Genomic DNA, 24,020 nt, shown 5'->3' with positions numbered 1-24,020 from the left:
ATTGGAAATTGCTGAGAGAGGGCTTTGTCCAGAAATGGAGATAAAATAGCTAGGTGATGACGGAGTGGTGATCAACAGTTCTATATCTGCTATAAAATTGTTGCACTTATGTTACTAGACACTGCAATGTAGCCATTGTTAGAAAAAAAAGCAGGTTGCCAACCATTCTAAAAACAAAACGCCATTTCAAGATCTTTATGAATCTTGAATTTATGAATGACTACGGTCAGTGGCCCACTTCTTTCATAACAATGATTTTACCTGACCAGAAGGTATTTCGCAGAACTCTCGAGTATTATATAGATGTTGTCATCATTAGTCCAATGTGGAGGTCAGGCATAAGGTCTCCCCCTCACCTGGTGCTTTGTTTTGCTTCCTCCCTCTGTGATGCAGGGCTGCTACCGCAAGTTGCATCTGTGGATCATGAAGCGGCTCTATATTGTGGGCATTGTGTGCATGAGCTTTGCCTTTGTCCAGCTGTTTGGCCTCATCTCAGCTATGCTGCTGCTCTGTACAAGTGCCGAGAAGAAGAAAAAGAAAAAATACAACTCGAGGTCAGCATATCTCCTTCACGCTTCCCTCCCTCACCCGCTGCACAACACACCAACACTGGCAACATTCTACTGCCAAATTTGAAGTCCCGGTTTTGGTACCTGACGTGGCAGCTACTTTAAGTGGGGCAAATGCAAGAATGCTCGTGTGCTCGACCATTGGACGCACCTTAGGAAACTCTAGGGTCACAATTAACCTGTAAGTCAGTCACCAGCAGTCATAAGTCAAGTTCATCAAAACCTTTTAGGGGCACCAATATAACAGTAATGCAGGTGGAAGTAGAAATTGCAAAATGTTGCACACGTAAGAAAAGCCGTTACAGTTAAACCTTTATATAATGAACTTCAATATAACAAAATTCTCGATATAACGAAGTATTTAACTTTTCATAACCTATTGTCCAAGAACACCACGTAATTAGAACCTCAGTATAACGAAGTGTGTTTGTATGCGATTTCATTATAACGAAATTTCGCTTCCGCAGCAAAGGAATGCCGAGATAATAAATGAAAACTTGCATTGACGCAGATGGTCGAATGATTGAATTACAAGCAGTTGCTTGCTCACGCACACAATCAAATCGCATGTGGCGCGACAAGAGCGACAGCCGAAGTGAGCCACATCATGTTCCATATAAAGTCCAAGTGCGATAAGATCTTGTCGCGCCCCGCGCACTTTGTGCTTTAGGTGCGAGTGAAAGTGTGCGAGGGTGAGAAGATGGTGGCGTCACGCACGAGTGCCGCCTACCTGCGCAGGAAAGAGGGGGAGAGGAGAGAGCTCGCGGTAACGCGATCAAGTGCGCGCAAGAGGGCGGGGGGGGGGGGGATAAGTTAGCGCGTTTCTCTATATCCAGCGTGTGTCTCGGCCGTTGCTGCGCATGGCTGTAAGCACAACTGAGCACATACGCAGCTGCGTATCCTGCTTTAGAGCTAATCTGCCATGTGTGCAAAGAGTGGGCGTGCCGAGACGGCGTGGCACCTTGCAAGCTGTCTTCCCGCGTGTTTATTGTCGAAGGCCGTGTAATCTCGAGTTTTGGTGACCCATCGGAGCGAGACGCAGACGAAGCACTCGCTCCCCGCTACCAGCGCTTTTCGTGATAGCGTCGTCCGAGGGCGGGCGACGCTATCAGCCGCGAGGTGAGGGGAGGGAGGGGAGTGCGCGCGAAAGCGTGGCTGGCTTCGCTTAATTCGTATCTGCCATGTGAAGATAACGTCAACGTGGCATGAAACAGCATCATTTTGTTGCCGACTCCCAAATTCATCAAAATGAATTGCTTTCTCACTCGAATTTGCTTTTACCGATTGCCTGAAAATTCTGCGACCCCTTTCCTTGTAAGAAGAGTCGATTGGCGACTTTACTTACGTGCATAAATGGTCGAATTTCAATGCAGCGAAATTTCACTATATCGAATCAAATTGCCAGTTTTACCTTATACCCGTGTCACACGCGTGTTTGGAAGGCCTTCCAACCGATAGTCAGTTGACTTAAAGGTCAAGTTTGAGCTGCTACACAGGCGGTTTCGAAGGCCGCCGAGTCAATAGACTATCGAGTCAACGGAGCACCTTACAACTCTATCGAAATCTCGATGGCCTTTGAGCAACGGTAACGGAAACAGCGCGAACACTCCCTCTCGTTCACAGGGTGCTCGTACTCACGGTTAGAAAGAACAAATCAAATCAAAATGCTCTAAAATAATATATATGAGTGTTATTAATTATTCAATAAAGTATTTTTGCCACTTGATATAAGCGAACCGCACATACTCTCCACAACAGCAACGTGCAGCGACGCAAACGTTGCCACAGTTTCGCTACTCAAGAACTTAAAAACTAATCATCTATGTATGGCAATGTATAAACAATTTTTTTAAATGTATAAACAAACATGAAAGAAATTATGGTGCTTTTAAGTAGTTTTAATGTTGTTTAACTTATCGGGACAAGAAAACGAAAATAAAGATCCGCAGCGCCACACAATTTTGCGAGAAACACCTGAACCACTCAGCAGTCTTTCAAAAGTGCCGTGTAGCAGCAACTCCTTTGAGTCGATAGAGTTGTGGCGTTTCGAAGGCCGTCGACTGGAAGGCCTTCCAAATGTGCCCGTGTGACACAGGTATTAGTTATATCGAGGTTCAAGTGTGTATAATAAAGGGCTCTTCCAGCTATACCGCTGGCATGTCAGTGTTTAAAATTTTTCCTAAAGTAGTATTTATATGCGTGTCCTTCAAGGTAATGCATTTTATTGCCAGTGCTTGCCTTTATGTATCTTGTCTTGTCATGGCAGTAACAGACATTGCCATGATATTTATTGCTGAGAAAAGCTATGATCCATGCACTTTTTGTCTGTGTGCCATAGCCACAGATGACGCACACTTCAGATTTAATCTGAAATGAACAGGCAGCTACAGCACTTAAACATAGCACTGCTGCAAAATATGCGCTACGAAATATCACTGCTTTGCAAAGTGTGCTCATAAACAAGCCATTTGTTTAGCGAGAAAAGCTGTCTACTCCTGTCCTTCTTATTTGGGCAAAATTCTGTATAGCTAGAAGTGACTACAAAATTAAATGTAAATGCATTGCAAGTCTAACATTTTCTCAGATTATATGTTGCAAACAATATTCCTTAGTACCCCTTACTTACAACTGTAGCTTTAGTTTTGGTCACTAAGCTTTATGAACGTAAGGACGAGTTGTGTACTGTGATTTTGTGCAACTTGTCCACGAGACCAAATGTGGGCAACTCACAATGAACTTGAATGGGATATCATTTTAAAAACGAACTTGTTAGGTACAGTTAACATTGGGGCTGTCATAGACACCCGCACTCACATGCTTGTGAAGTGTGTTACTCACTTTTGACAATGTATGAATTGAGCATTGATTAGATGACGAATTTCTTCAATTAGGGGCAATTTCAAGAATAAACGAAATGGTGATGCATTAAAATGTGACTGCCTCCAGATTTGTCATTTAAGCTTCCCCTAGGTTCACACAAAAAGGTTAATGTATAATTTCTTGTTAATTAGTCTTCTGATGAGTTACCGTATTTACTTGCATAATGATTGCACTCGCGTAATGATCGCACCCCGGAATTTTCTTGTGAAAATTTGATAATTTTTCTTTCTTGTGTAATGATAGCACCCCGAACTTGAAGCAGCAATATGTCATGTGCCAAGTCTAGCTAATGATGATCGCGCTTACCATCTGTCGAGTGCTGTCGAATGCTATGCGAACGACTCTTCAAGTTATACCAAGCGGTCTGCACACACCAAAGGTTCTTAAGTAGATGCCCCATTTTATTCCTTTCATCACTTTCCACACTTTATGAAAAAAAGAAGCTATAACCAAACTTGCCTTGGCTTCATTATTTGTAGGCTTTATAATGGTTGTGGTCAGCAACAACAACAACAAAAAAGGCACCTCTCGATACTTCTCGTCTGCACTCATGGCCGCGCAATAAATTGTGAGCGGCAACGATAGTAGCTGCGTTTACACTGATACGTTAGAAGTCTACCCTATTCATACGCCGACACTTGTAACACAGCTAAGATATTCACCCACCCTTAGCGTATTAGGAGTGAAGACAAATGACGCAGTTTCCGCATCATACCCGCCATGTGTTTCTATGTCACTGGCAGCTAAGCATGCCCATCTCTGTTTCTGTCCCTTCAAAGTAGACATGGCTAGGTTATTGCCACAGACTTGCCGATATGAATGATATTATTCATTACTGATACGGAAGAAACTGTTTCAATGTGTGTAATGTACTCACGAAAAGAAAAAAAATAGCATTCAGCACGTTCAGCTTGCTCCACTGGCCGCCATTTTTGTTTTGGTGTCCCGCACTGTTACAGCGGCAGCCGCCTGTTTGTTGACCTGTCGTTATCTGGCAGCAAATGCCGGATGAAAATAATTTTCTTCTCGCATGAAATTTAACCCTAGCCTAATGATTGCACCCCTAAATTTGCGGCAATCTTTTGGCAAAAAAGTGCGATCATTATGTGAGTAGATACGGTATTAATGGTGAAATATGTCTACATCACTGAAGAACATATCTGTGAAAATGTCATGTTCACTAAGCTCATCATAGCCTTTTTTTGAAGACGAGTTCTTCTTAGCTGACTTCACACGAGTTTGGCATATCTGGGTATCCTCTAACCACTTCCAGAAAAAAACAGTCCTCTCGCTCCTCCAGGGCATTGTAATGAGTCGCAAGAGGTATTAAAATGTAAGTCTCAATAAGACAAGAAGTGAGAATTAGTTGCAGAGCAGGTAAAATTAATTATACAAGTGTGATTAGTGCAAGTAAAGACAAAAAAGACCCACATTGCATCATACCCCTCTAAATGGTGCACCATTGTATATATATATGTGTAGAGTCAAAGCTGCATGATGGCACACTTTTGGAAAATGGAGCGAGTTCTCTTGGACTAAGCAGGGTTTACACAAGGCAATAGTGTTGTGATGGGCTTTGACAGTGCTTGCGAAGCAAGAATTAGTCGCAAAGGTGATCAAATTATTGGTACAGGCATAGTTAGTGCCGGTATAATTTATAGTTAACCGCATTGCATCGTAGATTACACTATCTTCAGGATTAGCCCACCTGGCCTCTTGGTTAAACAAAAAGGTCAACAAAGTGTCAACACTTAAAAAGAAAGACAAGGTCAACGTATTTGTGCGTGAAATATGATATACAAATACGACACAAAATGAGTGAAGAACAAAGCTGAAAAACAGACTGATTGACTCAACAGAAAAATATAATCAACATTTAATCATTGTATTCTTATAACCACTACATACATTTCCCTTGTCTTCTTTAGCGGAAACACAGTTGACCCTTTCTTTTTTCAAAAAATCCGTGTGGCTGAAAAAGAAACACCCTGTATATTGCATTGTTTGCATTGGAGTTCCTAATTAGTAGAACAGCCTTAAGGCCACACAGCCAGATTGAAGAAAGTGGCTGTGAGTATGCAAAGAAACGCTGTCACAACAGAGAAAGGCTCAGGCTAGAGCCCACAGTTTGACAAGGGAGTGACTAACCTTCGTCAGGCATCGATAACTGCTTTTCTTGGCAGTGTTTATTTACATAACTCCCCCTCCTCTAGGGGCAAGTAGCACAAGCAGGTATGTAATGGTAAGCTGAAGATTAAACAACAGAAATTGTTCTAAAAGGAAAGGTTAGTTGTGATAGTGAGAGAGGCTGAAAGTGAGCTGCAGAATTCTTAGAAGTTTCTCTATTTAAACGCTTAAGGCTGCTTATAGACCTTGCCATATTTTGTAGGCAGTGGCGCCATCTGTGGGCAGTCAGCATGCTGGTTTGGGCGAGAACTCTTTCTTCTTTCTTTCTTTATTTGCTTGAAGACCCCACACTGGGGTATTACATAAGGGGTGGGATTACAACAGTAGTTAAAACGATATTAGTTAAGGTGAGAGAATCGCTGACACTTTTTCCGTGAATGCAGATCAACTGGTGATGGCAGTGATACAACTCCTTGTTGTATGCCAGGTATATGTTAGGTGGCAGTTTCTGAAGGTTGTTTTCACGCTCGCACGGTCTATTTAGTATGATGTGGCATCTTCTGCATGGGAAACGGTTCTGTGAGATGTACTGAAGTGGTTTAAGTCAGAATGGCCTGAATTTCTGCTGGTGTTCAGATAGACAGGGCACCCAGCATGATAATTTTAGTCTATAGCCAGCCTCAGATGTAAATTTTGTATTTCTGAAGATTTGTTGAAAAAATTTGACCTTACTGCAGCAGTCTTACTGCAATTCTAAGCTGTGGTTCAGCAACAAGTAGTAGGTTTTCATTTTTTTTTTTTTCGTGAAACAAGAGGATAAAAATCAATTTTCACACTTGTTTGTCCAGCTATACAAAACACACTCGTCTTATGGAAATTGTATCCTCACAAATATCTGTGGATTTCTTTTTATACAATCCCCCTTTGATGTTATGTATTACAGGGCAGAAAGGCAGAGCACACCACTTATATGCATCATGCTGGTTTACCAGCCGCAGTGATCGCTGTGTTGAGCAAGCCATCAGTCTCATATGGGAGGCTAATTTAGACATGCGTGAGAACAATGTCGGTGTCTGACACAAATGTTTTGTAACGAGTGGTGCATAGGTGTCTCCGCATTGCATTGCGTTGGCCGTACACGAGCACTCTTATGCATTAGTTCCCATGCCAAGCGATCACATAGTGAGAATATTTTCCAATTCATGCTGGCAATTTAAAGACACTTGTTCTCTTCATCAAGTGAACCCCATACACTCAATATAGTTCACAACACATACTGCTGCTGATGATACACGTCGCATGTTTGCACAGCCAAGAGAAATTTCCACACACTGTATAGTTACTGCTGCACCAAAGGTTTATACAGTGGTCCTTCGATGACCTCATATGAATTGAGATCACATAAATTTCATGTAGAACTAGTTAAAACATCTCCACATTGTCCTGCAGCAGGCGTCTGGCAACGCATTCAAACCATGTTGCCCCCGGCTCACACAAGCCTGAGAGGAGGAAAAGCTCACTGCCCGTTCTTTCCTCCTCAACCGATGAAAACGTGTGTAGTGATATACCGTATTTACTCGAATCTAATGGGCACCTTTTCTTCCGAAAAATGGGTAAAAAAATTGCATGCGCGTTAGAATTGAGTACGACCCTAAATCCACGTTCGGTATTCGAAAAAGCGCTGCCTCGTACGCGCTTCTAGCCTAGCTGCTGTATCTTCCTCCATGCGTATACCTCCATGTTGTACAGGTAACCAGGCGCTGGTGTAACCTAGTCTAGTGCCTGTCTTCCAGTTTTCTGCGTTTCTTCAATCAGCATGGAAGCGCCGACTGCGAAGACACGCCGAGTGCACCATGATGCCGCATTTAAAAGGAAAGTTATCATGTGCGTAGAGACGGACGGATATCAGGGGCCCTATAACGTAAAACTATTCCAATGTTTTTATTCCATTCTCCTGACGTCATATTTGCGTAACCGCCGACTCAAGCATCGGGCGGTCACCCGCGGGGTTGTCTGAACAGACCAATGAAGCGCTCTCCTCGTTCATAGGAGGTCACTTTTGTTTGCTTAAAAAACGAATAACATTGCCTACACCAAGCGGCTTGTCTTATCTAATTGGCTGAGAAGAGGCGTGGAGCACGCATAAGTGGAGAGGGATTCGATGGGGCTGAGCCGCTGCTCTGAAAATCAATAACCTGATGAACAGGGTGGTGCCCGCATCTACGATTGGTCCACTTTCCCTTAGTTAGCTTGTGGTGGCTGGTCAGAAATCGCGGCGACATGCAACGGAAGGTCAGGAATGCCGCTAAAAAGGATCCTCAGGAAAGAAAAGTTCGGTGAGCGAGGTCATAAACGTGCCGAAAGTGCTCGATAACGTTACACGGCCACACAAAAAGCTTTATTATACACAAATAAACCCATGCTCTCCGGCAGATGCGAGTAGCCAGTGCCTGAGTGATCAGCGGCAACCATATTTTATTTATTTCGGAACGGGGCAGCCTGCGGCTATTCAGAAGAAAATTCAGTTTTGTTCAGCATATTAATGCATCTTTAACGCGTACATGTCACTTTGATGGGGGAGCTTTTGCAGTTTTGTGACGTGGCGTGACAGGCAGGTGAAGTGGGTGTGGCGCGAGAACTTTTGACCAATAGTCGAGGGCTAATGGCGAAAAGGTGTCGAATCAGAAATAACTATTCTTCATTTGTTCGGTCACTTCATGCGTTTCAGTGTGTACACGTCATATCAGATGGGAAGCTATCGCAGTTTTCGTGATGTCGCGTGACAGACGGGTGAAGAGTAGGTGGTCGAAAAAAGTTTTTGACCAATCCCGGAGGGCTGATTGCAGAATTAGAATTGAAAAGTTTGGAACAGTTTCATGTTACAGCACCCCAGGCCGCATCACGGGCGTTCGGAGTTCCCGAAACTTGCATGCGGGACTGGTGCAAACAGAAGGAGAATATTTTCACTAGCAAAGCAACAAGGAAGGGTTCCAGTGGACAGAAGCAGGGCCACTTCGCTGAAATAGAAGAGCTGCTCGCGCAATACATGCAAGAGCAGCGAGCGGTACAGCGGCCTGTGACGACCGATCTGCTCAAAGTACGAGCGATGCAGTTAGCCCTACAGAAAGGGCTAATGCGGAGTGACTTCAAAGCGAGCAGATGCTGGCTATCAAAGTTTATAAAAAGAAAAGGGATTTCTCTTCGAAGGCGGACAGGGGTATGCCAAAAATTGCCCGAAGAATTTGAAGAGAAATTGTACACTTTTCAGCGGTACGTTTTGAAGTTGTGCCATAGAAATGGCTACCACTACGGACAGATTGGAAATGCCAATCAGACGCCGCTCTACTTTGACATGCGTGCCACTACAACCATTGAAAAGAAGGGGGCGAAGCAAGTGCGCATTTTGTCTTCCGGCCCCGAAAAATCTAGTCACCGCAATGCTTTGTTGCATTGTGGATGGGCACAAGGTGTCCCCGTGTCATATGTTCAGACGGAAGCCGCTCCCAAAAGGCATCATGTTTTTGAGTGGCATGATTGTGCGCGCAGATGAAAAGGGTTGGATGACCACAGACTTGGTCGCTGACTGGATTGATAACGTTTGGCGAAAGAGACCCTGCGGCAGTTTGTGTCTGTGTGGGATACTTGTGCTCGACGTGTTCAGCCAGCTTGACCAGCGCATCAAGGACAAGCTGGCTGCATGCAACACCGACCTTGTCCTGATACCCGTCGACATGACATCGCAGCTCCAGCTGCTCGATGTTTGTTTGAACAAGCCAGTGAAAGATACAATTCGGGTGCTCTACACCGAATGGCTTGTCAGTGGCTGCCACGAATTCATGCCTGCCAACAAAATGAAGTGTGCCTTACTGCAGGACTGCTGGATGGGTGAAAAATGCATGGTGCACAAGCCCGTCTGCCATCGTCAACAAGGCCTTTAAAAAGTGCGGGATTTCAAATGGCACAGATGGCACCGAGGATGGAATGCTTTGGTCTGTTTATATTTATAAGGAGTTGTCTGATAGCGATGACGAGTGATATCTATTGCCCCACGCAACTCGTACCGGTGAAGTGAAAATCTTGGCGGCAAGGTATGCCGCTTCCATTTGTGTTTTTATTCATCTCAACTTTAGTGTATTGGGAATAAATCTGTTTTTTCCAAATGAGAGAAAATAGTACTTCTATATCAAAGCACGAGGCGCGCGCGGTATTGTACTCTTTCTTTTTTTTTGGGTCGTGGAAAACGGGTGTGCGTTACAATCGAGGGCGCATTAGAATCAAGTAAATATGGTATGAACATCATTATTTTTTTACAGCAACCGTTTTTCACTGGCTAACTACTGTTCTAAACTTATTGCTTGGTGTAAGAAGTGCCTGCTTGTATTGGAACTTTCCAGAATGTCGTCGCCAATTCCATAGCAAGAAAATCTTGTCTAATAAGATTGCATGTGCAATGCCAATAGTGGTGTACATTCAGGAACGTACACGAGCACCAACAATTACCCGAATGTATGATGAGAAATGCATAAATAGCCTATGTACTTGACCTGCAGATCAAATTTCAGCGACTGACAACAGTACTTGCCATTATCGTGCTTTTAGTGTTGCTTGTTTTTCTTGGTGCTAGCTTGCCCAATAGGAAGAGTTAGATTCGTGAGTTGGAATTTTAGCATTGACTGGTTACTTACCATCAATATAATGTGATGATATACACGCTCCCTGGGAAAGCAGTTGTTACCCCGACGAAGCCAAGTCATTCCTTTATCAAAATCTGGGCTCTGGTCTGAGCTTTCCTCACGTTCGTTCACCTGTTGATCGCTTTGAGCTTCCACCTCCCTGTGAACCCTGTCTCTTGTTTGAATCACCACTGATAATGTGTGCCCCTCAAGTCGACTTTCTTCATCTTCTTCTTCTACTTCTTTTTTCGGAACAAAGCAAATAGTCACTGTAAAAACTTCTGGAGCAGCATTTAACCCTCCTGAAGTCAGTCAGCGGACAGGAGAGAAATGGTGCTAAATGCCTGGGTGTTTTCAACAACCAAATATTTGTTGACTCGCAGATACATCCAATATGCAGCAATGGTCTGAACCAGCCACATGCATACTCTGCAAAATTGCTCGAGGAGGCAACACCATAGGAAAATGGTAAGCACAATTTCTCCCCATTTTTCTGCATCATGCAAATGCATGTTTGAGATGCACAGCAAGAGAAATCTTGTGTGAGTTACTATATTTACATATCTAGCAGCGTAAAAGCGGCCCTAAATATTCTCTTGAAATGTTGTGCATAATAATTTTGATGAACTGGGAAAGAAAGACTAAAGGAAAAAATTGGGAATTATCTTTGTTACAGCAGAAGCTTGATGTGGGCAATTTGGTTTTGCATACTTGAAGAAAAGAGTGCTACGAAGACGCGGACTAAAAGAGGAACATGTACGACGGACAAGGCGCTTCAAGAGTGAAGGGAAACTGGCTAGGCGTAGCCTTGAAACCTGGTTATTAAAACTGCTTTCTACTTTGTGGTTGCAAGATTTGTGGATGCACCTTGTCCGTCGTACGTGTTCTTTGTTACAATGTGTTATGCAAGATAACCTCGTTGCACTTCTTGCTAACACTATTTGGATTCTATGTTGCAAATGCTATCAAAAATATAAAAATTTATGTATTACCAAACGACGTATAATGTGCTGTACAGTTAAAAAAACACTTAACCAGTAATAACAGAAACATAAGTGGAATATGTTCTTACATTTATCAGGAGGAAGTAGCTAATAGGATTAGCGAGGTGTGCCATGCTCAGCGTTTCGAACGAGATATTTCCCCGCATGGCAGTCAGCACTTCTTGTGCATCCAGTGGGTGCTAGGGATGGCAAGCATTATGATATACAATGAAAGCGGTGCAGGGCTTTGCGATGCATTGTGACTACATTTGGCCCCACAGCTGTCACCCAGCACTCACCAACAGCGCACGAAGTGCCGGTCATCATGCGGGCCAATTATCGCCTTTCAGTCCCTGAACACTGTACATATATACATAAATCTGTCTATGGGTCCTTTAGGTCAGCTTTCAGTGATAATCAATGGCAGAGTAAGTACTTGTTTCCTTTAAAGAGGGTCCATACTGTACAACAAACAACATACATAATTGAAGTCCTAGGCATTGCATGTGTAAATATTCGTTCGGTTGTATGGTGACCGGGTATATGAAGGAGTGTATTTTGGTGAATCTGCTTGAAGTTGTCAGTGATCCAAGGCTGCTGAGTCTGGGTCTATTCACAAAGCGGACTTAGCCTTACCATGATACAGCTTTTCTCTGGTACTCACATGCATCTTCCACTGCATTTGTTCTGTTTTGAACTGTTGGTCTGTTCATGTGCTCGAACATGGTTTCTACCTCCTCTTGCAGGTGTTTCAAGCCATTATGTTTGTGTTGAGTGAAAATAAGAATGCAGGTACGGTGATCCCATCGCTGGTCAGCAGTCGGCATCGTCTGTTCAAGCAAAGAAGTGTCATAGTCGTGAGCAGACAGCAGTGACCAGTGCTGACTACTGTCACGGAGGAAGGTGATCTGATGGCTGTGTGCCCATCATGCTGCAGCACTCTGACTTTGTAGAAAAACTTTTATCTATTCAGGTTTCAGTGGTCCATTTCCCCGGGCGGTACAGATATCGCTCTGGCGTGGTGCCGGCCTTCTGTCGACGATGTGCACTCATTGCCCACTGTGATGACTCTGTGCGCATATTAATTGAAGACATTTCATGTGCATCCATCACAGGGCTGCCTGCGACTTTTGCTTTTAGGGTAGGAGTTAAGGGACTTGGTACCACATTTATACTTGGCAAGATAACTATGTTTGCGTCAGCTCGGAGGTAGCTGCTTGACCGTGTCAGAAGGCTTTACTTCTGTCATTCTTCTAGTTATATTGTTTTTTTTTCCATCGTGTACGCCTGTCAGCGAGACAGTTTGGACTGCTTTGCTGTTGGACTGCAGATTGGACTGCAAATGCTGTCAGTGTGAAGCTTTGCTGGGCACAAGTTAATGTCAGCCGTGCAAGTTGACCAGTATAGTGTATTTTGTAAACAAGCACTCAATATATTGTATTGGTGGTCGGTGGGTACTGCAGGAAAACAAGGCACGTAGGCATATCTAGTGCTGTTGTGTCATGCCCTCAAAGTGTGAATAGTGCCTGTGTCACTCTGCTTGCATTGTACCATTCTGACTGTGCATTATGCACCATCTTTATGCTAAGGACTTGGTCAGAAACCACCTTTCCTTTTTTTTTTTTTTTTCGTGTGGGCATTTGTTGGATGTGGTTGTCTTATTTTGGTTTTTGAATGCATTGAGAGAATTACCACCCCTCTCTCTCTGTGCGAGTTCTTTGTTTGATTTTTTGGGGGCTATGCAGTCAAACCTCGTGTTAACGAATGTTTACTGTGGAGATGTGTTGAAGCCGCATATGACTCAAAAATACCTTTATTATATTTCATATTCATTATAAATATATACAGCCAAATGCCTTTATAATGAAGTGCTTGGGACTACCAAAATTCTTCGTTTACAGGTCACTTCGTTGTAATGATTACGCACTGTACTGCTCACAACAGAGCAGTCTAGATACATTTAACATGAGAAAACCTTCATTCAACATTAATTCAAGAGGGACTTAGTGAAATATGTTGCTACTTTTTTGCACAATTCGTCTGGCAGAATGTGCGACTGCAGCCAACATCACTGCACTGAGGCACACAGCATTCTTCACAGCAAAATGCAGGAACGACGCCAAGTAAAACTGCAGATTGTCGAATGAAGCTATTGCCTTCATTGCCTTTGAAATTCTTTGTTTACAGTCTGTTCCTCACTGTTGCCTTTGTTGACATTCACTTCCTTAACTTCAAACGAAGTCTTCAAAGCCCTTGAAGGCTTTGAAGACTTCGTCAATTGTCAGTTATGGTAACAGCATGACGTCATCAACTGCGACGTATTCATCAGCTGTCGCAGTCACTGATGTGTTACAACAGGTAGCGTACTAGTTGAGGAATTCCTGGAACAGTACAGCAAGGCTGTGAGTAGTGTGAGCAATGTACTTTTTGGGGTTTTTTTTGTTATATCTAATAATGATTTATATTCGCGTTCGTTATATCGAGATTTGATTGTATAGGATGACTGCAAGGTTTTGCAACTCGTAGATCAATGATTAAGGGGACTGTTGGCATTTCCTGTCAAAGAGCATGTTTCACATAAAGCAGTAGCTTCTGTGTGGTAAATTCACTACAGGCTTTGGAGGCAGTAATGGACAAGGCAAGCTCTAATGTTGAAGTTGAGACGAAATGCTTCATTTGTATAACATTTATTGGGACAAACCTCGCTTAGCAAGTAATGTAACAATACTGTATACACTCAAAGTAAGGGCCACTCTCGTGTAAGAACCGCATCCTCAGCTTGGCAGCATAACATCTGGGGAAAAATAAAAAGGGTAAACAAAAAGGCTTAGTTGTTGCTTGTCACCTTTAATTTTAAGTGTCTGAAGGCACCACAGTCGATCGACTGTGGTGCCTTCAGACAGTGTTGTAAAAATCTTAAAAACTCGCAGACATATCTAATGCTGTAAATGGCATGGAGGACCACCGTATTCTCGATACGTGCTACCGAACCGAGCCTCAGCAGCGGTGACAGTGACAGTGAGCGAGTACTAGATAGGTACCCAGGGCATGATGTGCATGCATGAACAAGTAATGCATTATGACAACAACAGTGTTTGCCCTTTCGCTACGCAGGAATCATGTGGATTATATGCAGCCGTAAAAATTGAACTGAAATGGCCCGCCCCTGTGTAAGGGTTGCAATTACACGAGTGTATACGGTAGTTGGAGGATCACGAGAGAGCATAAGTTGAGGGTAATTGTGGTCAGTATTATGGGTTGCTTTTAAATTCGTGGGAAAATCTTGCACAGCATAGTCTAGACTTCTTTGCCATTTGCTTATGGTCTACCATGCCATTGTTTCATTCTGTGTGTTGCTGCAAGGTCGTCTCATGTGGTACCATCAACAGTGCCTGTGGAAGATGAAAAGTGTTCTTGTCTCGTGGTTGAGGTATCTTTTACAATATTTTTTTTCTTTCTTTTTATCGACCAGGGTGACAGTACCACTGTGTTATGTTTGAAAATGATGCAAATAAGTTTAGCAAGTGTTGAACTGTTTGACTGGGAGCCTCTTTTGTGTTATTAATGAGTGTCTTTAGCGACCTTTGGTATTGCTTCACAGCTACATGAAAGCAGTGCAACCTGCTTGCAATCTACACAAGGGGTACAAGTCTATGATCTTTCTTTCTTTATTATTTTTTTTAGATTGACCAAGTAACACTGTGCTTTTTTACGTGGAACCTTATTTTTTTCGCTCCCTTTTTGCACCTACACTTTGTACGAAGGGAACAACATTATCAAGTGCCGCATTTTTCAACTAGGCGCATGCGTTTGCAGCTTTTACACATTCCATGTTTTTCATTTGCAGCCTCGCCATGTTTTGCTTCAGATTCTTGCGCAACGTTTTGCTGTGCCGCGAGGCATTTTCTCGCGCTTAGCTCTTTGTTCTTTAATGTTTTTTATCAGGTGAGCAGGAGAATTTCTCTCACAAAAATGTCCACGCTAGTCTTGTACAAACAAGGGGTTAGAAACATTCCATTTGTGCACAAAAGACAAGAAAAATACCAGTAACACACGCATGCAACGCCAACGTGGTTCCTGTCACTGGAACTGCTCTTGTGCCTCACTTCCTGTCTTGAACACCCAGCTGTCGTTGGTCAATGCTGTGGCCCTTAACCAGTAAGCTGAAGGGGGTCTAATAAATCGTTAAAGCGGCTCAATACCTTGAATAGCTTTGTTTGCAGATAGTGAAATGTGTTCTCTCATTTCAGCTACATACTTGCACTCTTGAGCGCTTTCTTTGTCTGCACTTACACTGCCCCAGACAAGCCCACGCGGACGGGCAAGTAGCACCGCAGTTACTCCAGTAGGGGCAGTGCTTTGGAAAACTTGGCTCTGATTAGCTCGCACACCACACTGCCATTGTGGGGACACTGATATTGGCATTCCTGCTTCTAAAACACTAGAAAAGGCATCTGATTCGAACCAGCTTAAAATGTCAGCCTTTGCAAGATTGGTATACTTTTCCCAATGTAGAGTGATCACTGCCTGTACAAATAACTGTAACGATTTCATGGGGCCCTTCAGCTTCCTGTTAAGTGGTGAGTAGCCTAGGACTTAAATGCCTAGAGCCTCACAAGGTTTTCTTTTTCTTTTGTCTGAGAGGCCGTAGGGGTAGCCACTACTTAGACAGTGGTCGTAGTGAAGACAGCTATGGTCACCCATCTGACTGTCTCATTTGTAGGTCTGTTGGCTGGGCACAAATGTACAAGTCTGTATAAATGTACAAATGTTGCAGTCTAATATGCTGCGCTACAGCTGCACATTTTAAGTGTCTGTATAACTTGCAGCAAAATGCACAGCGAGAGAGTGCCGTTGTCAGCAAGTTCCTACAAAGTGAAATGAATACCTGTATCCGTGTGGTAAGATCGTACATTTTGTATCCATTTCCTGTGCCACAATCTCGTGTGCAATTTGCAACAGGTTTCATACCCACAGTTATACTGTTGCGTATGGACTTGGAATTAAGTGAGCGGTGAAGGGAATTGTTTTTGGCAACACATTAGGCAACAAGTGTGTTGGTGTCAAGCCTGGCTTGCAACTTTGTGCAGCACGAATGAACAGTATATAAAAAACGCAAATGACGTAAATGGGCACTTCTTTTGGAACTAACATGCAGGACCAGGCCCTCTTTCTTCCAGGGGAAGCTGCTATCAAGAAAGGCATAATTTTGGCCTTGCTGCTGATAGTTCTGTGAGAATACCCTTCATGTAACGCTTGACTAGCATTGTGAAAAAGTGGCATCTGCCATTACTTTTTTCAGCAGTGCTAAAGTTGGGCATAGTAGGAACCACTCGTACCTCGCATCTTGATGTATTTTACTATGCTGGCATAGTAATAACCGACAAAACTGATTACAGCGCACAGTGTCTTGTGACTAGCTAGAAGTATCTATGTTATTTGTGGACACTATCCCATTCAGTCACTGTGACCAGTGCCTCAACGTGAAAGACATATAGCAACACTATATTTACTGTTGAATGAGCACACTGATGTCTTGTCCTTTTATTTATGGGGACACGTACTGCCGTACATGGATGCATATCTATATTTATTATTTTTTATTGCATGCAAACCATAGTGAGACGTATGGTTCCTGCAGTGGAATCCAGGCCTACTGCTGTGTTGTATTTTGTCTGTCCAATGAAAGTGGCTCAAACGAAGGAAATGCTTGTAAGCTTTCTGGCACTTTGAAGTGATGTGATGCTGGGGGTTTGTGGTGTGCATATCTTGCCTTGTTACATTGTCATTTTTTTCTTGTGACATGTACACAGCTCTATTTTCTGGTCGAGCTCTTTTTCTTTATTTCTTTTTTTTTTGGAGGGGGGGAGGGGGGAGTGTGGTAAAGTGTTGTATGATTTCCACTAAGTTTGGACAGGAATCCCTCCATAACGAGGTCAGCTTGCCACACCTTCTTCATTGGGGTGTCTTTATGTATGAATGTGCCTCGGAAATTCTGTCCTTACTTTGATGCCTTCCGTGTGCTAGGTTTCAATGGTACAGTGATGCCAGATTAGACTACTTCACTGTGGGTCTTGGGAAGACAGGCCCTTTTTTTGCCATTAGTTTTTTCAAATTTTTCTTGTGAGGTCTCTTTAGCCTTGAGTGTTTGAGGTCCATGACATTACAGTTGTATTTGATGTAATGTGCGTGTACTTTTGAATGTCAGCTGTTCATGGTGTCTGCCTAAACTACAAGGCCATGTTAAGGTACCGATGATTCACTGCTTTCTTTTTCTGATTGCCGTCTCTAGGTGTGCATCCCCTCTTATGCCCAGTGTGGTAATGTGCTGCAGAGTGGAACATTTACACGTAAAACTATTGCAACACCTTTCTCTCTTGTTGTGGCTGCAAATTCTGCATATTTGTATTGTGTGTATGTGCACACGTTTTCTTTTCTGCACAACACAGCTGTCAAACGCACATGGCTGATTTTGCTGCAGTCATTGGACTTTCTTATATGTTTCTGCCTTTTATTTTTGTCACACGTGTAATGCAGCTAGTGTATGTTGCAAGTCATGTCAGCACAGAAAGCTTACTGTGCATCGTGCTTTTTCGCTTGTTATGCAACTGACATGTTGTGCCCCGAGCGAGAAGATGCAGCACGGAAGAAATTAGTGTTTTGGTGCATGTCAGACCCGCACACCACTGCGGCCTCTCGACTGGTGCATCCAGTCATGTTTGTCAGTCATGTAGGACTTCCCCAAGATTTCAAGTCTGGGAACAGGCGTCTTGAATGCGCATCATCCCACTTTGTCTCTGCAGCTGCCTTTTTTCTGCTGTCTTCAACTTCCGCCGCGACATACGCAGTTGAACAGGTAAACCTAAGCTCAGTTCCGGTGATGCCAGAACAATGGTTTGTGTCTGGCCGTTTTGTCACTGCCAAGAGTTGCCTTTGCTACATTTTCTTTTTTTTTTCCTGATCCCCGTGATTCCTTGTCTACTTTCTCGACTACTTGCTGCTGATGTGACGGCCAAGTGTCACCATGCTCCTACTGTGAAGACAAGCCACTTCCGTAGTGAACACAATCCCAGCACTGCTGGAGCTGCAATTTTCCTGCTTCTGTACGAAATGTTGCCTAAATTATAGCAAATCGTATACATGAACCTTCTGGCCAGGTCAACAGCTCGTTCACACTCAAATTTCGCCCAGACTTGGCATTTCACATTGCGCACAATTCAGCACAATGTTCGGGTGCAATAGTGACCTTGTTTTATTCGTAAGAACCAGGTAGCAGTCATCTGCATTGATGACAAACCAACAACAACTTTGAATTTAGGTGAACAAAACAGTGGTGTCATTCCTCACTGTATTGGCAGAACACTACATGTACTATGTTTTGTTTTAGCAGTGACAGACGTTTCCAGTTTGTTGCAGTGAAATTGACACTTGTTCTGCATCACTGCAGATAACATGTGCATTTCTGCTTTGCTATGGATGAAACAGATGATTATTTCACCCAAACGTGATGTTAAATGTCATGCACCCTAAAATGCAATAAACGGTTGTCTGTAGGCCAGTTGGTTATTGAACATGGTTGCCAAGTCGCACGGCATAGTTATATCAAATGTGCAAGAACAGAACACAAACTATGCAGTGCAACTTGGCATTGGTGTGTAAAATGCAATCTCTGTGTGAAATTTGAGTCCAAATAAGCCTGCGATTTAACTGACACAGTCATGTGTACCTGGCAGTCTTATTCTGGAATAACACTGCTCAGTATAACTTGAGTGAAGGTGAGCATATACTATTGGCTTCAAACAAGGGTGGACACCCCCATTAAGCCCAAGACTTTCCTTCAAATTTTTCTACGCTCAAATGTATTCACTGCGGCAGCAATTTTCTTCTAACCTAAGGAATAATATGAAGTTATTTGCATTGTTTTAGTGTTCTGCTGTGGAAAAAGAAGCAAACAAGTGCTTTTTCTTAAATAGGAACTCCCTTTCTTGTCAATACTTTGTGGATTATGCTAGATTGATGATTCAATTGAAGTGCATGCCAATGCCTAAATTACCTTCCTTTGCTCACTGCCTGTTTGTGAGTGTGGCGAGAAGTGCAGGACTGTTCGTCTATGTGACAGTGTTTGAAAGTGTTGATAGTTTGAACTTCATGTTGCACTTCACCACTCTGGAATTATAATTTAATCATATGCCAGATGAGTTTTTGTCAGTGTGAGAAAATTGCTCACCTGTCAGTGCCTGAGTCACTTGTGACTGCGTGGTAGAATTTATGCCAGAGGCAGCACATTGTCAGATTTCTTCTTTCACTTGTTGCCTTGTTTTGAGGAAACAATATGAAATTCACGTTGACTGGCTTCAAAAGTTTCAGTATGCTTACTACGCTCATTACACCTGTGCGGTCAAACTGCCAACACCATGCTTCCGTGGCACGTTTGCACATGTTTGTTACCCATGGTGTCTTAAATTGGTCATTCATCAATATGCTGCCATGCGTGTCGGAGCATGTGCTTTTAGTGGGAACATGTTAGTCTATAACTGGGTAACATTTAGAGGGCCCGGCATGAGTGCACTGAGAATCGTAATGCACAGATGCAGAGATGAATTCTGACAAGTTGTCTGCTACCCTGCCAGCGCATACTTGCATCGTGGCATGGCAAAATTTCTGTGGCTCTACCACTCAATGGGTGCCACTTAATATGTCATTCCCAATTTTTCAGTTGCTTTCCAACCTGCTACATTCTCTAGGAAGGCATTTATGGCTGTCTGTGCAGATTTTCCTTTAGACATGTAGTGCGTGGTATCAGGAAGGCAAGTCTAGAAGCTCACCTTGCCATAGCACAGGTGTTTCATCTGGCATAGCAGGCTATGCTTCATCTCTGCATGTGCATTCTTAATTTTCTAGATGCTCAGTACCGCACGGAGTACCAGCTACTCGTACACATGCCTGAAGCTACAGTGAGCTACCTGGCACTTGAAACCACAGGGGCTGGCTGCATTTCCTTACCGAATGCTGTCACTCTTGCTTTGCAAGATGAAAATGGAAGTGTGCTCTGTGTTCTCACTTGACATTTGCTGTCATGTGTGGGACAGGGCTGCAGACAGTCACTGCTACACATTAGTGTTGAGTGCACAGTATGCTAAACTTTTAAAGGAAACTCCAAACTGAGAATAAAGGCAGTATAATTGCAGCAGTTTTTCTGTACTGTATGGAAAAAGATTGTGATGTGTAAAGCAGGCTTCCATGTACAAAAAATTTGGTCTGCAGACTTTTGTGCCCTGTGTCATTGGTAATCGATGCCACAATGCTAATACAGGTGTTTCCTTTAAGAGTGGACCACACTGTACATCGTACGTGGCCGAGCCAGTGTTTTCTTCCTTGTGACATTGTGTCCACTAGTAACCTTAATGGTTTGTCAACTGCGCTTTCATCTGGCCATGTAAGTCTCATCTGCTGTGCACAGAACTCGAGCTAGATAGGTGGTAGTAATAGTAGTAGTAGCAGTAATACACACAACGACGTCTTGTACATCTCCTTGTTCAAGTTGTGGAGTTTCTTTGACTGATAGAAAACAATTCAAAGTGTATACACTTTTCTGGACCACTTGCACGTTTTTAATATGCTTTGCACAAAGTGTGTCATTCACATGTTGACCTTGTCTTAGCGGTGAATGTTGGTAGAGTACTTTGTGTGTTTTACTATGCATTGAGTACAAGCCTAGTACCCACGTTAAGCTCAAATTGCACTTTGAGTGCGCTTTCTCCTCTGTTAAAGCCTATGTGAGAAAACTCATTCACATGCAGTAAGGAGTGCACTGAGAAAATAATAGTGAAATGTGATTGATGTGTTACAAGTTTAGTATCTTTGCAGTTACTTTCTCCCACTGCGTATAAATCCCTCGTGGCCATTGGCAGAGGGATCACACAATACCCTGTCTCCCTTTTCTGTTAACTCATTGAAGACCTCCTTTTTCATACCTGATGTTGTTCTGAATTGAATAGAACATTCCAAAACTAACTGCGACAGAGTTTGAGTTTATTTTTATGTGTGCGTGGGTTATGATATGTTCTGCCTTTTTATGCTTTTGGAGCATCTTGCTGTGGGCAAATAGGTGACAGAGCTTTGTGAATCTTTGAAAGACCATTTACGAGGAGGAGAAACGTCGTATTTTTGATACCGCCCTGAAAAGGTGTCGGAATATTGTTAAAAGCATGCATATGCGAGTATGAGTCTAGGACGCTTTTTCTTTATATATTTTGCATGTGTCACTTCCAACAATTATCAGGCTATGCAGAAAGACAGACGACGGAGGGCACATGTTCCTGAGACGTATCTTTATGTTTTATTAGGTTTTGGTGTAAATCAAAAGTACAATGTGTTGGAAATAGATGGCACTGGAAGAGTGTGGTACTGGATTGCACATTAGCATATAAGATTTTTTTCTATTATTATGGCAGGGGCACAGGAATACCATGTCTCATGTGCGTACATATGTGCTTTCAAATCTTATGAGCAATTGCAGGCATATCCCAATGGTGAATACCCCGTGCAAAGTTGTCAAGTACAAATTGCTGTCTCTCTCCTTTATATGAATATAATAGATATATACATCTATATATATATATATATATATATATATATATATAAACATAAATGCATATCTATATAGTTGTTGAAGTGGGATAGAAAATGAAATTGTCACTAACTGTGCATGTGTTCGCTATACATGTATGTATATATATATATATATATATATATATATATATATATATATATATATATATATATATATATATATATATAGAATGTCAGGCTGTATTCTAGGAAATGGCAAGGGCTAAATAAATACTGTCTGTAGATGCCTGTCTCTCGTTGCTTTCTTGTGTTGCTTTTATGACTTATTGAAATTCGTCAAATATTTGTATCGGCGATTTCTAGATTTCTTTAACGAAGATATTTGATGGTGCCTGGTTCATTTGGGCAGAGTGATGGTCAGCAGGACTTGCAGGGCAACATACGAAAAAGAATGTACTTTCACAGTGAGTACAACGTGTGGATAAGCAAGAGGCAGACAACCCTAGTCTCTGAGTCTTCTGCACTGTGAAATCACAATATAACCACCCCCGACCAGTCTGTCTTGACATGCGAGGAAGCCATATATTATATGGATTATCTGGTGATGCCTTCTCTTGTAAAGCTCTCGATTGCTTGTCAGAAAGAACATTTAAACTCTTAACAAGGATGTGAAGAACTGATTACCTAATACGGTGTAGACCGTCGGAGTCGTGAGTATGCGCACTATAAGCGGCACCGCACTGTAACCAAAACAACATTTTTCAAAGGCTGCACACATGCAAAGCAGCAGCGCGTATTTGAGAATCGAAGCATACAACCGGGATCAAAGGTAATACATTCGGCAGATATCTGCCTGGTTGGGGACAACTGAATTAAAGAGCAAGAAGGTGCTGGTCGGGCTCCGAACCGTCAATTACAATAAATTTCGGTTGGCGTTTTTACGAATGAAATCCCAGTGGCAACAATGACGTACTATGGATATTTTATCGACATTCACTATCAGGGCATGAATATCCTAGGGACATGTCGAATAAGTCCTGCAGACGTCCCTCGCATGACCGTTTGGTCGCACTTGTCTCACGGACACCCTTTGCATGTCCCCGAGGGACATCATGGAGACGTGCTGCATACATTTTACGGGCGTAAATGCCAGGGCCTTTTGCACAATGTTAGCCATAATGTCTATTATGGTCGCAGCACATGCTGTGTGACAGGTGCACCCACGTATCGAGCAGATAAATAGCATACACACGTTAAGCGTGCACATACTTGTGAGGAAGTGCAGCATACTCCAGTATTCAAGACCTTCCGCCAAGCGCAAGTGGCTTATAAAGTAATTGAAGTTTTCAAAGTAAATTGCGTCAAAAAATTTGTAAAGTATGACGTACACATGAGATGCACACAATGGTTTCGGATTGTAAATCTAAGATGAGAAAACAATTCCGTTACGAGGAAACTCACTCTTGAAGGACAAACCACAGCGCCTTGGTGCTGTGGGTTCCTTAATAAATAAATAAATAAAATATACACGTGTATGCCAAGAAAGGCTCATGTGCGATATCCTTGGGAAGTACGCAGTAGGATATCCAGAACTGGACGTCCGGTGGATGTCCCATTTCTATCCGAAATGGTGCAGGGACAATCGGATATGGTATTGATGTCCTATGAACGAAGTGCTTTCACTAGTATGTTTGCATCTGTTTAAATTTACAAATGTTGAAAGGTTCACTCCCAGGACCCGTGGTCTTCGTATCAGGCATAGTTACACACGAAAAGAAAACGCTATAGAGTGGCCGACTGATTTTCCAGACCTGCTCGACAGTGGCGTAGCCAGAAATTTCGTTCGTGGGGGGGCTCACTGTGCAGCTCGGCCTCCTCCTTATAGAATTAGTCGAGGGATCAATATATATATATATATATATATATATATATATATATATATATATATATGATTCAACAACCTTGTTAACATTTTCGTACATATGCAACGACCCGGAGAAAATCTCAATGACGCTGTCCTTTGTTAGAATGTATTGTGCAGGAGCAGCTGTCACCGTTCGTGTACTGCGAGTAATTGCTCCGAAATTATAGTCGCAACAGAGAGCACATATAAAAAGCAGGAGTTCTACAAAATATACGAGGGCGAGTCAAATGAAAGTGAGCCAATGCGAATATATGACAAAGGGGGTATTTTATTTAAAAGTAGTCACCACGAG

At 42.8% G+C, this 24,020-nt stretch overlaps 1 protein-coding gene across 2 annotated transcripts in view; it reads left to right on the top strand.

Moving 5' to 3' along the window:
- Positions 1-22,096, top strand: part of Tsp5D (Tetraspanin 5D) — a 137,887-nt gene extending 115,791 nt beyond the window's left edge. Inside the window, exons 7-9 of one of the 2 annotated variants that reach the window (XM_055074826.2) lie at positions 394-554; positions 10,633-10,717; positions 11,979-22,096. In XM_055074826.2, coding sequence (XP_054930801.1) covers positions 394-554; positions 10,633-10,660 — 189 coding nt within the window. In that variant the 3' untranslated portion in view covers positions 10,661-10,717; positions 11,979-22,096. Of the gene's footprint in view, positions 1-393; positions 555-10,632; positions 10,718-10,925; positions 11,095-11,978 lie in introns of those variants that run through there. The other variant, XM_055074827.2, reaches the window with a different exon arrangement.
- The last annotated feature ends 1,924 nt before the right edge of the window (positions 22,097-24,020 follow it).

Source organism: Dermacentor andersoni, chromosome 4 (genome assembly GCF_023375885.2).
Source record: "Dermacentor andersoni chromosome 4, qqDerAnde1_hic_scaffold, whole genome shotgun sequence".
Classification (NCBI taxonomy): domain Eukaryota; kingdom Metazoa; phylum Arthropoda; class Arachnida; order Ixodida; family Ixodidae; genus Dermacentor; species Dermacentor andersoni.
This window is presented reverse-complemented; position numbering and strand designations above follow the sequence as displayed.